Source organism: Hyla sarda, unplaced genomic scaffold (genome assembly GCF_029499605.1).
Source record: "Hyla sarda isolate aHylSar1 unplaced genomic scaffold, aHylSar1.hap1 scaffold_81, whole genome shotgun sequence".
Taxonomy (NCBI): domain Eukaryota; kingdom Metazoa; phylum Chordata; class Amphibia; order Anura; family Hylidae; genus Hyla; species Hyla sarda.
The window spans coordinates 543630-557958 of NW_026610836.1; the positions used below are offsets into that span (position 1 = coordinate 543630).

General features: G+C 43.7%; 1 protein-coding gene across 1 annotated transcript in view; it reads left to right on the forward strand.

Annotated features, from left to right (window-relative positions):
• Positions 1 to 228: 228 nt before the first annotated feature.
• LOC130347133 (zinc finger CCHC domain-containing protein 3-like) overlaps positions 229 to 14329 on the forward strand; it is a 115155-nt gene continuing 101054 nt past the window's right edge. The window contains exons 1-2 of the mRNA XM_056554619.1: positions 229 to 735; positions 5632 to 5729. Of these exons, the coding sequence (XP_056410594.1) occupies positions 393 to 735; positions 5632 to 5729 (441 nt within the window). The 5' untranslated portion in view covers positions 229 to 392. The remainder of the gene's footprint in view (positions 736 to 5631; positions 5730 to 14329) is intronic.

Genomic DNA, 14329 nt, shown 5'->3' on the forward strand with positions numbered 1-14329 from the left:
GGGGGAGAGTATGGCTTCTGTGGAGAGTGAGGTTGGTCCATCTGACCCCCCGGCAGCGGCGCCCGCTAGGAGTTATGCCAGTGTTGCTGCCAGGGCAAGTGGGCCTCATGGGAATCCTGCACCTTCTGGTCCTGGGCATAGTGACCTTCAGAGGCGCTTTCTGGAGGCCTTGCGGAGGGGGGATAAATCTATCACTGTAGAGGGTAGAGAGGTAGAACTGTCCTTTTGGATAGAGAGGCACGGCCTCGGGGCCTTCCGAGAGCAAAGGAGAGGAGTCATGGTCACTCCCCAAAGCCGGGTCTGGGGTCCCCAGGAGAAATGTGGTCTGTCTTAGGTGGAGGGGCAATGATACTTGTCCAAACAGGACAAAGGTGGTAGAGCTCCTCCTCAAGATGGATTTCAGGGCGGGTGACATCTTTGCCCTGATACATCCTCATGGTACCCCATTTTTCGATGTCAGCTTCGTCCGGGCTGAAGGGCTCGAGCTCTTTTGGTCTCGGTACGAGCTGGCAAAGATGGCACCCGAGTGGCGAGATTTTTCTGTCCAGGCAATTTCTCGCCAGAATAACATCAAGAAAGTGACGGTATTAACGTGTAACAAATCTCTTTCTTGCATAGACATCATGACCTGGATTGGGCGTTATGGAGAGGTGGTCAGCATTCCCCAGAAGAACAGGGATGAATTCGGTATCTGGTCGGGGGCCTGGACCTTCATGGTCAAGTTGAAGGTTTCAGGTAATTCTGTCACCCACATTCCCTCCTCCACTTTTCTGGGGAGGGACAGGATCCTGGTTTTCTACCAGGGACAGCCGAAGGTCTGCCATAGGTGCGGGGGCCCGACACACTTCAGCGCACAATGTAAGGTCCAGAAGTGCGCATTGTGTGGAGGGTTAGGACATCTCGCCGCAACCTGTGGGGACATTCGTTGTCACCTGTGTGGTGACCTTGGTCACCCCTTCAGCCGCTGTCCGGTCTCTTTTGCCAATGCGGTGGAATCTCCAGCTGGGGTTAGCAGAGATGCTGACTCCACTGGGGAGGGTACCAGCGGAGGCGGGAGACTACGGTTCCAAGGAAAAAAAGAATGACACCTTCTAGGCTGAGGCGTTTGGAGGCACGCCAAAGTGAAAGGGAAGGGGCTCCTCAGGTGGCAGCTGAGGGGGCTTTACCTGACCCTGAGATGGTGGATTCTGCTGAGGATCTGAGCGATGGTGGGCTGGAGGAGGAGGCCAGGAGACTGGATAGAGAGGAGGAGGAGGAGGATAAGAGGGCCATCACTGCTACCTCCTCTCCAGGAGAGAGTATGGATGAGGAGAGAAAAGAGTGGCTAAAGAATAAGAGAAAATCGGGTGCCAGAAAAAAGAGGAGGAAGGAGAAAGAGTCTCTTTACAGTGGGATAATTCAGTCCCCCTCACCCTTGTCCAGGTACCAGCGGAAGGATCTACCGTTTCCCCTCTGGTAGAGAGCCCTAACCGGTACCAAGTTCTCAGGGATGACATCTCTTCCTCTGATGAGGAGGCCAGGGACGAGGTGCCGGTGTCTGAAGTGAGGCCTTCTGGGAGCGTCATGTCCTCCTCTCTGGTAACGGGGAGGGAGGCTGTCCCAGGACCAGGTGGGGTGCAGGAGGTGACCTCTGAAAAAGAGGGAAACTCTGTAAATTCTGTAAATATGGATATGTCTCTGTGCTTAAAAAGGGGGAATGTGGGTAAATCTGATGATGACACTCAGGGTAAGGGAGGGGGAGGGAAGAAGAGGGCTGTCTAGCTTGATCACACATGATGGCGGCAGCCTCCCCGTTGACACTGGCGAGTATTAATGTCGCCAGCATAAAGTCAGATGTAGCAAGATTTGTGGCCTTTGATTTTCTCGGCCGAATTGAGGCCGACATTTTATTTTTGCAGGAGACCAGGTTGACAGATCTAACCACTATCCATAAGGCGAAGCGTGAGTGGCGCCATGGGCCCTCTCACTGGTCTCTTGCGGCCGAGCCGTATAGCGGGGTGGCGGTTCTTTTTAAAACCGCTCAGGTAGAATGCAGACGTGTAATCGAGCTAGAAATGGGGAGATGTCTGGTATTAGACATCCTTATGAAGGGACAAGAGCTCCACCTTATAAACATCTATGGTCCACAGACTAGGTGGCACCGGAAAAGTCTCTTTATGAGGATTAAGCCCCTACTTTTTACTAGCCGGCAGGTCATCTTTGGAGGAGACTTTAATACTGTTACAAGGTCTCTTGATGGGGGAGGCTCCAGGGATCGGCTAGATTACGATAGCGTCGCCTTGAATAGAATAGCTAGTGAGTCTCGCCTGGTGGATGTCCACATCCGGCACACCCCAGGTCACAGCGGGTTCACTTACTTTAGAGATAGAGAGATCAGGTCTAGGATAGATAGTTTATGTTACGCCTAGCGCTCCGGGTCCCCGCTCCTCCCCGGAGCGCTCACGGCGTCCTTCTCCCTGCAGCTCCCCGGTCAGCGCTGACCGGGAGCGCTGCTCTGCCATGGCCGTTGGGGATGCGATTCGCACAGCGGGACGCGCCCGCTTGCGAGTCGCATCCCAGGTCACTTACCCGTTCCCGTCTCCTGCGGTCATGTGCTGGCGCGCGCGGCTCCGCTCTCTAGGGCGCGCGCGCGCCAGCTCCCTGAGACTTAAAGGGCCAGTGCACCAATGATTGGTGCCTGGCCCAATTAGCTTAATTGGTTCCCACCTGTTCCCTGCTTATATCTAGTCTCCTCCCTTGCACTCCCTTGCCGGATCTTGTTGCCTTAGTGCCAGTGAAAGCGTTCTTTGTGTGTTTATACCCTGTGTACCAGAACTATTGCTATCTCCCCTGACTACGAACCTTGCCGCCTGCCCCCGACCTTCTGCTACGTCCGACTTTGCTTCTGCCTACTCCCTTGTACCTCGCCTATCTTCAGCAGCCAGAGAGGTGCCGTTGCTAGTGGATACGACCTGGTCACTACCGCCGCAGCAAGACCATCCCGCTTTGCGGCGGGCTCTGGTGAAAACCAGTAGTGTCTTAGAACCGGTCCACTAGCACGGTCCTCGCCATCCCTCTCTGGCACAGAGGATCCACCTCCTGCCAGCCGGCATCGTGACAGTAGATCCGGCCATGGATCCCGCTGAAGTTCCTCTGCCTGTTGTCGCCGACCTCCCCACACTGGTCGCCCAGCAAGCCCGACAGATTGCCCAACAAGATCACCAGCTGTCGTACTTGACCACCATGACTCAGCAACTCCAGTCGCAGCTACAGCAGATTCAGTCTCAGCTACAGCAGCAGCAACCATCTCCTCCGCCAGCTCCTGCACCTCTTCCGCAGCGAGTGGCCACTCCTAGCCTCCGCCTGTCTTTGCCGGACAAATTTAATGGGGACTCTAAGTTTTGCCGTGGCTTCCTTTCCCAATGTTCCCTGCATCTGGAGATGATGTCGGATCAGTTTCCTACTGAAAGGTCTAAGGTGGCTTTCGTAGTCAGCCTTCTGTCTGGAAAAGCCCTGTCATGGGCCACACCGCTCTGGGACCGCGATGACCCTGTCACTGCCTCTGTACACTCCTTCTTCTCGGAAATTCGAAGTGTCTTTGAGGAACCTGCCCGAGCCTCTTCTGCTGAGACTGCCCTGCTGAACCTGGTCCAGGGTAATTCCTCCGTTGGCGAGTACGCCATACAATTCCGTACTCTTGCTTCTGAACTATCCTGGAATAATGAGGCTCTCTGCGCGACCTTTAAAAAAGGCCTATCCAGCAACATTAAGGATGTTCTGGCCGCACGAGAGACTCCTGCTAACCTGCATGAACTCATTCATCTAGCCACTCGCATTGACATGCGTTTTTCTGAGAGGCATCAAGAGCTCCGCCAGGAAAAGGACTTAGATCTCTGGACACCTCTCCCACAGTCTCCACTGCAATCTGCGCCTAGGCCTCCCGCCGAGGAGGCCATGCAAGTGGATCGGTCTCGCCTGACCCTGGAAGAGAGGAATCGCCGTAAGGAAGAGAATCTTTGTTTGTACTGTGCCAGTACTGAACATTTTCTGGTGGATTGCCCAATCCGTCCTCCACGTCTGGGAAACGCACGCTCGCACTCAGCTCTCGTGGGTGTGGCGTCTCTTGATGCCAAGTCGGCTTCTCCACGTCTCACGGTACCTGTTCGGATTTCCACTTCAGCCAGCTCTCCCCTCTCAGCCGTGGCCTGCCTGGACTCTGGAGCTTCTGGGAATTTTATTCGGGACTCCTTTCTGAATAAATTCCGGATTCCGGTGACCCGTCTTGTCAAGCCACTCCACATTTCCGCGGTCAACGGAGCCAGGGTGGACTGTACCATACGTTTCCGCACGGAGCCCCTTCTTATGAGCATCGGATCTCACCACGAGAGGATTGAACTTTTGGTCCTCCCCAATTGCACCTCGGAAATTCTCCTTGGACTTCCCTGGCTTCAACTTCATTCCCCAACCCTGGATTGGTCCACTGGGGAGATCAAGAGTTGGGGGTCCTCTTGTTCCAAGAACTGTCTAAAACCGGTTCCCAGTAACCCTTGCCGTAACTCTGTGGTTCCTCCTGTATCTGGTCCCCCTAAGGTCATTAAGGACTCTGCCTGCCACAGGAAATGCCCCTCCCCCCCTCCCAGTTCCATCAGGCAAGCTTCTGTGTCCCCTCATGGCCCTCGTCCTGGTGTCACACTGCCCCGTGCCAGGTCCCGCCCTCTGCCCTCTCTCCCCATTCCTACTCCTGCGGTTCTGCCTGCCGTTGAGGAATCCCTCCATCCTTTCCCGGTGTCCTCATCCCAGGGGAGGCAGTTACCCGATAAAGAGAAGGGGAGACCTAAGGGGGGGGGTACTGTTACGCCTAGCGCTCCGGGTCCCCGCTCCTCCCCGGAGCGCTCACGGCGTCCTTCTCCCTGCAGCTCCCCGGTCAGCGCTGACCGGGAGCGCTGCTCTGCCATGGCCGTTGGGGATGCGATTCGCACAGCGGGACGCGCCCGCTTGCGAGTCGCATCCCAGGTCACTTACCCGTTCCCGTCTCCTGCGGTCATGTGCTGGCGCGCGCGGCTCCGCTCTCTAGGGCGCGCGCGCGCCAGCTCCCTGAGACTTAAAGGGCCAGTGCACCAATGATTGGTGCCTGGCCCAATTAGCTTAATTGGTTCCCACCTGTTCCCTGCTTATATCTAGTCTCCTCCCTTGCACTCCCTTGCCGGATCTTGTTGCCTTAGTGCCAGTGAAAGCGTTCTTTGTGTGTTTATACCCTGTGTACCAGAACTATTGCTATCTCCCCTGACTACGAACCTTGCCGCCTGCCCCCGACCTTCTGCTACGTCCGACTTTGCTTCTGCCTACTCCCTTGTACCTCGCCTATCTTCAGCAGCCAGAGAGGTGCCGTTGCTAGTGGATACGACCTGGTCACTACCGCCGCAGCAAGACCATCCCGCTTTGCGGCGGGCTCTGGTGAAAACCAGTAGTGTCTTAGAACCGGTCCACTAGCACGGTCCTCGCCATCCCTCTCTGGCACAGAGGATCCACTACCTGCCAGCCGGCATCGTGACAGTTTATTTTTGAAGGAGGAGTCTGTCTCTTCACCTTTGCAGGTTGTTGAGGTAGAGTTCTCCGACCACTGTTTGATTATGTTTTCTTTGAATGTTTCAGAGACCCCCAGGATGGGAAGGGGATTGTGGAAGCTGAATTCATCCCTCCTGGAAGTCAAGGAGATAAGACGGTCCTTTGAGGATTTTCTGCAGAGCCAGGTACCATTACTGGACTTATGCAGCACTAAGTCAGAGTGGTGGGAGATGTTCAAAAAACGGGCGGCGAGATTCTTCCGCCAGACTGTGAACCTTAGGAGTCTGAATAGGGATCGCCTCTATCAGGAACTAAGGAGGAAACTCGAGGTTCTGGTCTCGACTGGAGGTGACCGAGAGGAAATCTCCAGAGTGAAATGCTAAAGAAGTGCCTGTATGATAGACACGCATCTTTGGTTTTCGAGAGGGATTTTGGGAAGTACCACTTGCCCGACCCTTGCCGGAGCTGTAAGATGTCAGTGGATTGTAAGATCGTGACCGGCCTGATCGATAGTACAGGATCTCTGAACAAGTCCAGATCGGGGATCCTGGAGGTCGTCAGAGCCTTTTACTCGCACCTTTTGGGGAAGAGGGATCTAGATCGGAGCAGGATGTCGGCTTTCCTGGCTGATGCCATTTCCCAGTCAAGAGTAGACCCCTCTCTTAATGTTTTGACAGAGAAGATCAGAGAAGAGGAAGTGAAGCTGGCGATTGAGAGGCTTGGGTGTCCGCGAGGCCATGGAGCAGGGTCGGGCTGGTCACTGGATGGGGTTTCTGCTGTCCTTGGACAAGGCAAAGGCTTTTGATCGAGTTGATCACGAGTATCTCTGGTCCACTATTTTGAAATGCGGGGGGGGGGGGTTATGGATTGGCTGAGAACATTGTATGCAGGGGCTGAGACTTTTCCATTAATAAATGGTTGGGTTGGCCGCCCTTTTGGGATGGAGTCTGGTGTGTGTCAAGGCTGTCCCTTAAGCCCTTTGCTTTATGTGTTCACGATCGACCCCTTCATTCGAAGGATCGATCGGGGACCATTGGCGGGGGTGAGGATGGACCCGGCAGTGCCAGATTCCGCCTTAAGGGTAGTGGCATACGCTGATGACATCTCCATTTTTGTCTCTTCGCAAGGGGAGGCGGAGTGGGTGATGTCGGAGGTGGATTGCTACTCTGAGGCATCCGGGTTTAAGATCAACCGTGACAAGTGCAAAAGTCTTTGGTTGGGAGGTGGAGACCCTGAGTTTTGTCTCCCGGACACCCTCCCTATGCCCCAGGAATCTGCAAAAATTCTGGGCATCGAATTTGGTCTCGGGGATTACCCCACACGAAATTGGGAAAGCAGACTGGAAGATGTCTCCAAAAGAGTGGGACAGTAGAAAGCTTGGTCTTTGACCTTTAGGGAAAGGATCTTCTTGATCAGGTCTTTCTTGCTCCTGTTGTTAATCTATTTGGGCAATGTCAGCCTTTTGCCAGATCCTCTCTGGGCCTGGGTCTACAGTCTGTTCTTCCTAATGTTGTGGGGGAACAAACTGAACTTAATTAAGAGGAAGATGACTTACCGCATTAGGAGACTAGGCGGGTTGGGTATGGTCAACCCGGTGGTATTCCTAGTGAATACCTTTTTAAAGACCATTATATCAAACCTCTGGACAGAGAGGGCTCCTCCGTGGGTAGTCTCTTGCAGGAGATGGTTTCAGCCTTTCTTCCAGGAATGGGAGAGAGACGGTCAAGTGAAGGATCTTCGCACGCCACACGGGCATCTCCCGACTTATGCTGCACTGGTTCTGAAGGTCATCAGGAGGTGGGGGCTGGGGATGTAGGAGGTAAGAACTCTGCCGAGGAAAATCCTCGATAACAGGGTCTTGCTGAGCCATTTCCAGAAACCACTGTCCCTCAAGGATTGCCCAGGTCGGGCTCAAGGGATTGGGTTGTTTCTTTTAAATTCACCTAGGATGCCCTTGAAGTTTTGGGACTTGACCTGGCGAGGCTTCCATGGTAAGCTATATGTAAGGGGCAATCTGAAGTACAGGAACGCCGATGAAAAGGGTTGTCCCCGGGAGGAGTGTGGGGGTGTGCTGGAGGACATGGACCACTCCCTGCTTCAGTGCCCTTTTAATATAGAGGTATATCAAAGTGTGGGAGCTTCCATCGGCTGGCCGCGGCTGGCTGCCCTTTCCTATGCTGAGTGAGTTTATGGGGCCTTCAAAGATCTGGGTGTCCGGGATCGGTGCACTTCATTTATAGTCAGCGCAGTGGTCAGGTATCACACGTGGCAAGCGAGGTGTTTAGTGTCGACGAGACAGAAAATCCTCCCCGTGGACGAGGTTTGTAGGAACACGCTCGGTGACCTGGTGAAGGTTCGTTCTTTGGAGTATGAAAAGTTGGGGGCATTTGCAGCCTCTTCCCTGTGGAGGGGGTTCTCCTTTAAGGTGCCCTAACCTAGTAATCTCCTCCCTGTGATGGGCTGAAGCTGTCACCAGACATTTTTGTTTTGTTTTGATAAAGATGAAAAAATGTAGGCGGCTACAGACATCGAACCGGAGCCCTGAGGGGTTGGTGTTATGGTGCAGGGGTTGTATATATGTATAAGGGTTGTATATATGTATAGGGACTGTATATTGTATAAGGGCTGTATATATGTATAGGGGTGTATATATGTATAGGAGTTGTATATGTATAGGGACTGTATATTGTATAAGGGTTGTATATATGTATGAGGGTTGTATATATGTATAGGGACTGTATATATGTATAGGGACAGTATATATGTATAGGGGTTGTATATATGTATAGGGGTTGTATATATGTATAGGGGTTGTATATATGTATAGTGACTGTATATATGTATAGGGGTTGTATATATGTATGGGGGTTGTATATATGTATAGTGACTGTATATATGTATGGGGGTTGTATATATGTATAGGGGTTGTATATATGTATGGGGGTTGTATATATGTATAGGGGTTGTATATGTGTATAGGGACTGTATATATGTATAGGGATGTATATATGTATAGGGTCTGTATATATGTATGTGGGTTGTATATTGTATAAGGGTTGTATATATGTATAGGAGTTGTATATATGTATAGGGGTTGTATATATGTATAAGGGTTGTATATATGTATAGGGGTTGTATATATGTATAGGGGTTGTATATATGTATAGGGTTTGTATATATGTATAGGGATGTATATATGTATAGGGTCTGTATATATGTATGTGGGTTGTATATTGTATAAGGGTTGTATATATGTATAGGAGTTGTATATATGTATAGGGGTTGTATATATGTATAAGGGTTGTATATATGTATGGGGGTTGTATATATGTATAGGGGTTGTATATATGTATAGTGACTGTATATATGTATAGGAGTTGTATATATGTATAGGGGTTGTATATATGTATAGGGGTTGTATATATGTACAGGGACTGAATATATGTATAGGGGTTGCATATATGTATTGGGGTTGCATATATGTATGGGGTTGTATATATGTATAGGAGTTGTATATATATGTATAGGGGTTGTATATATGTATAGGGGTTGTATATATGTATGGGGGTTGTATATATGTATAGGAATTGTGTATATGTATAGGAGTTGTATATATGTATAGGGGTTGTATATATGTATAGGGGTTGTATATATGTATAGGGGTTGTATATATGTTTGGGGGTTGTATATATGTATAGGGGTTATATATGTATTGGGGTTATATGTGTATAGGGGTTATATATATGTATTGGGGTTGTATATATGTATAAGGGTTGTATATATGTATAGGGTTGTATATATGTATAGGGGTTGTATATATGTATAGGGGTTGTATATATGTATAAGGGTTGTATATATGTATGGGGGTTGTATATATGTATAGTGGTTGTATATATGTATGGGGGTTGTATATATGTATAGGGGTTGTATATATGTATAAGGACTGTATATATGTATAGGGGTTGTATATATGTATGGGGGTTGTATATATGTATAGGGATTGTGTATATGTATAGGAGTTGTATATATGTATAGGGGTTGTATATATGTATAGGGGTTGCATATATGTATAGTGGTTGTATATATGTATGGGGTTGTATATATGTATAGGGGTTGTATATATGTATAGGGGTTGTATATATGTATAAGGACTGTATATATGTATAGGAGTTGTATATATGTATAGGAGTTGTATATATGTTTGGGGGTTGTATATTTGTATAGGGGTTGTATATATGTATAGGGGCTGTATATATGTATAGGGGTTGTATATATGTATAGGGGCTGTATATATGTATAGGAGTTGTATATATGTATAGGGATTGTATATATGTATAAGGACTGTATATATGTATAGGGGTTGTATATATGTATAGGGGTTGTATATATGTTTGGGGGTTGTATATATGTATAAGGACTGTATATATGTATAGGGGTTGTATATATGTATAGGGGTTGTATATATGTATAGGGAATGTATATTGTATAGGGGCTGTATATATGTATAGGGATTGTATATATGTATAGGAGTTGTATATATGTTTGGGGGTTGTATATATGTATAGGGGTTGTATATATGTATGGGGTTGTATATATGTATAGGGGTTGTATATATGTATAAGGACTGTATATATGTATTGGGGTTGTATATATGTATAGGGGTTGTGTATATGTTTGGGGGTTGAATATATGTATAGGGGTTGTATATATGTATAGGGGTTGTATATATGTATAAGGGTTGTATATATGTATAAGGACTGTATATATGTATAGGGGTTGTATATATGTATAGGGGTTGTATATATGTATAAGGACTGTATATATGTATAGGGGTTGTATATATGTATAGGGGTTGTATATATGTTTGGGGGTTGTATATATGTATAAGGACTGTATATATGTGTAGGGGCTGTATATATGTATAAGGACTGTATATATGTATAGGGGTTGTATATATGTATAAGGACTGTATATATGTATAGGGACTGTATATTTGTATAGGGGTTGTATATATGTATAGGGGTTGTATATATGTATAGGGGTTGTATATTGTATAAGGGCTGTATATATGTATAGGGGTTGTATATATGTATAGGGTTTGTATATATGTATAAGGACTGTATATATGTATAGGGACTGTATATATGTATAGGGGTTGTATATTGTATAAGGGTTGTATATATGTATAGGGGTTGTATATATGTATAGGGGTTGTATATATGTATTGGGGTTGTATATATGTATAGGAGTTGTATATATGTATAGGAGTTGTATATTGTATAGGGACTGTATATATGTATAGGGACTGTATATATGTATAGGGGTTGTATATTGTATAAGGGTTGTATATATGTATAGGGGTTGTATATATGTATAGGAGTATTAAGAGTATTATGAATAAGGTTATAACATTTGATTTATATTTTGTGTATATTTTGTGTACTTTATAGGGAAGGTGGGGGATATTATGAGTAAATTCTTATTTTGTTATTGATTATTTTTTTTGTGTGTGTATATATATATATGTGATGTGTATATAGTTTGTGGTATATAGTTATATTGGTTTGTGGTGTACATAGTTATATAGATTTGTGGTGTGTATATATAGGTATGTAGTGTGTATATATAGGTATGTAGTGTGTATATAGGTATGCAGTGTATATATAGGTATGTGGTGTGTATATAGGTATGTAGTGTGTGTGTATATAGGTATGTAGTGTGTGTATATAGGTATGTAGTGTGTGTGTATATAGGTATGTAGTGTGTATATATGTAGTGTATATATAGGTATGTAGTGTATATATAGGTATGTAGTGTGTGTATATATAGGTATGTAGTGTGTATATAGGTATGTAGTGTGTATATATGTAGTGTATATATAGGTATGTAGTGTGTATATATGTAGTGTATATATAGGTATGTAGTGTATATAGGTATGTAGTGTGTATATATGTAGAGTGTATATATGTAGTGTGTATATAGGTATGTAGTGTGTATATAGGTATGTAGTGTGTATATAGGTATGTAGTGTATATATAGGTATGTAGTATGTATATATAGGTATGTAGTGTGTATATATAGGTATGTAGTGTATATATAGGTATGTAGTGTATATATAGGTATGTAGTGTGTATATAGGTATGTAGTGTGTGTGTATATAGGTATGTAGTGTATATGTATAGGTATGTAGTGTGTATATAGGTATGTAGTGTATATATATAGGTATGTAGTGTATATATATATAGGTATGTAGTGTGTATATATAGGTATGTAGTGTATATATATAGGTATGTAGTGTGTATATATGTAGTGTGTATATAGGTATGTAGTGTGTATATATAGGTATGTAGTATGTATATAGGTATGTAGTGTGTATATAGGTATGTAGTGTGTATATAGGTATGTAGTGTGTGTGTATATAGGTATGTAGTGTATATATAGGTATGTAGTGTGTGTGTATATAGGTATCTAGTGTGTATATATAGGTATGTAGTGTGTGTATATATATAGGTATGTAGTGTGTGTATATATATAGGTATGTAGTGTGTGTATATATATAGGTATGTAGTGTGTATATATAGGTATGTAGTGTGTATATATAGGTATGTAGTGTGTATATAGGTATGTAGTGTATATATAGGTATGTGGTGTGTATATAGGTATGTAGTTTGTGTATATATAGGTATGTAGTGTGTATATAGGTATGTAGTGTGTGTGTATATAGGTATGTAGTGTGTATATATAGGTATGTAGTGTGTGTATATAGGTATGTAGTGTATATATAGGTATGTAGTGTGTATATATAGGTATGTAGTGTGTGTGTATATAGGTATGTAGTGTGTATATATAGGTATGTAGTGTGTGTATATAGGTATGTAGTGTGTATATATATATAGGTATGTAGTGTATATATAGGTATGTAGTGTGTATATAGGTATGTAGTGTATATATAGGTATGTAGTGTGTGTATATAGGTATGTAGTGTATATATAGGTATGTAGTGTGTGTATATAGGTATGTAGTGTGTATATATAGGTATGTAGTGTGTGTATATAGGTATGTAGTGTGTATATATAGGTATGTAGTGTGTGTATATAGGTATGTAGTGTGTGTATATAGGTATGTAGTGTGTATATATAGGTATGTAGTGTATATATAGGTATGTAGTGTGTGTATATAGGTATGTAGTGTGTATATATAGGTATGTAGTGTATATATAGGTATGTAGTGTGTGTATATATAGGTATGTAGTGTGTGTGTATATAGGTATGTAGTGTGTATATATAGGTATGTAGTGTGTGTATATAGGTATGTAGTGTGTATATATATATAGGTATGTAGTGTATATATAGGTATGTAGTGTGTATATAGGTATGTAGTGTATATATAGGTATGTAGTGTGTGTATATAGGTATGTAGTGTATATATAGGTATGTAGTGTGTGTATATAGGTATGTAGTGTGTATATATAGGTATGTAGTGTGTGTATATAGGTATGTAGTGTGTATATATAGGTATGTAGTGTGTGTATATAGGTATGTAGTGTGTGTATATAGGTATGTAGTGTGTATATATAGGTATGTAGTGTATATATAGGTATGTAGTGTGTGTATATAGGTATGTAGTGTGTATATATAGGTATGTAGTGTGTATATATAGGTATGTAGTGTATATATAGGTATATAGTGTGTGTATATATAGGTATGTAGTGTGTATATAGGTATGTAGTGTGTATATAGGTATGTAGTGTGTATATAGGTATGTAGTGTGTATATAGGTATGTAGTGTGTATATATAGGTATGTAGTGTATATATAGGTATGTAGTGTGTGTATATATAGGTATGTAGTGTGTATATAGGTATGTAGTGTGTATATAGGTATGTAGTGTGTATATATAGGTATGTAGTGTGTGTATATATAGGTATGTAGTGTGTATATATAGGTATGTAGTGTGTATATATAGGTATGTAGTGTATATATAGGTATGTAGTGTGTATATATAGGTATGTCGTGTATATATAGGTATGTAGTGTGTGTATATAGGTATGTAGTGTGTATATATAGGTATGTAGTGTGTATATATAGGTATGTAGTGTGTATATATAGGTATGTAGTGTGTATATATAGGTATGTAGTGTGTATATATAGGTATGTAGTGTGTGTATATATGTAGTGTGTATATATAGGTATGTAGTGTGTGTATATAGGTATGTAGTGTGTATATATATATAGGTATGTAGTGTATATATAGGTATGTAGTGTGTATATAGGTATGTAGTGTATATATAGGTATGTAGTGTGTGTATATAGGTATGTAGTGTATATATAGGTATGTAGTGTGTGTATATAGGTATGTAGTGTGTATATATAGGTATGTAGTGTGTGTATATAGGTATGTAGTGTGTATATATAGGTATGTAGTGTGTGTATATAGGTATGTAGTGTGTGTATATAGGTATGTAGTGTGTATATATAGGTATGTAGTGTATATATAGGTATGTAGTGTGTGTATATAGGTATGTAGTGTGTATATATAGGTATGTAGTGTGTATATATAGGTATGTAGTGTATATATAGGTATATAGTGTGTGTATATATAGGTATGTAGTGTGTATATAGGTATGTAGTGTGTATATAGGTATGTAGTGTGTATATAGGTATGTAGTGTGTATATAGGTATGTAGTGTGTATATATAGGTATGTAGTGTATATATAGGTATGTAGTGTGTGTATATATAGGTATGTAGTGTGTATATAGGTATGTAGTGTGTATATAGGTATGTA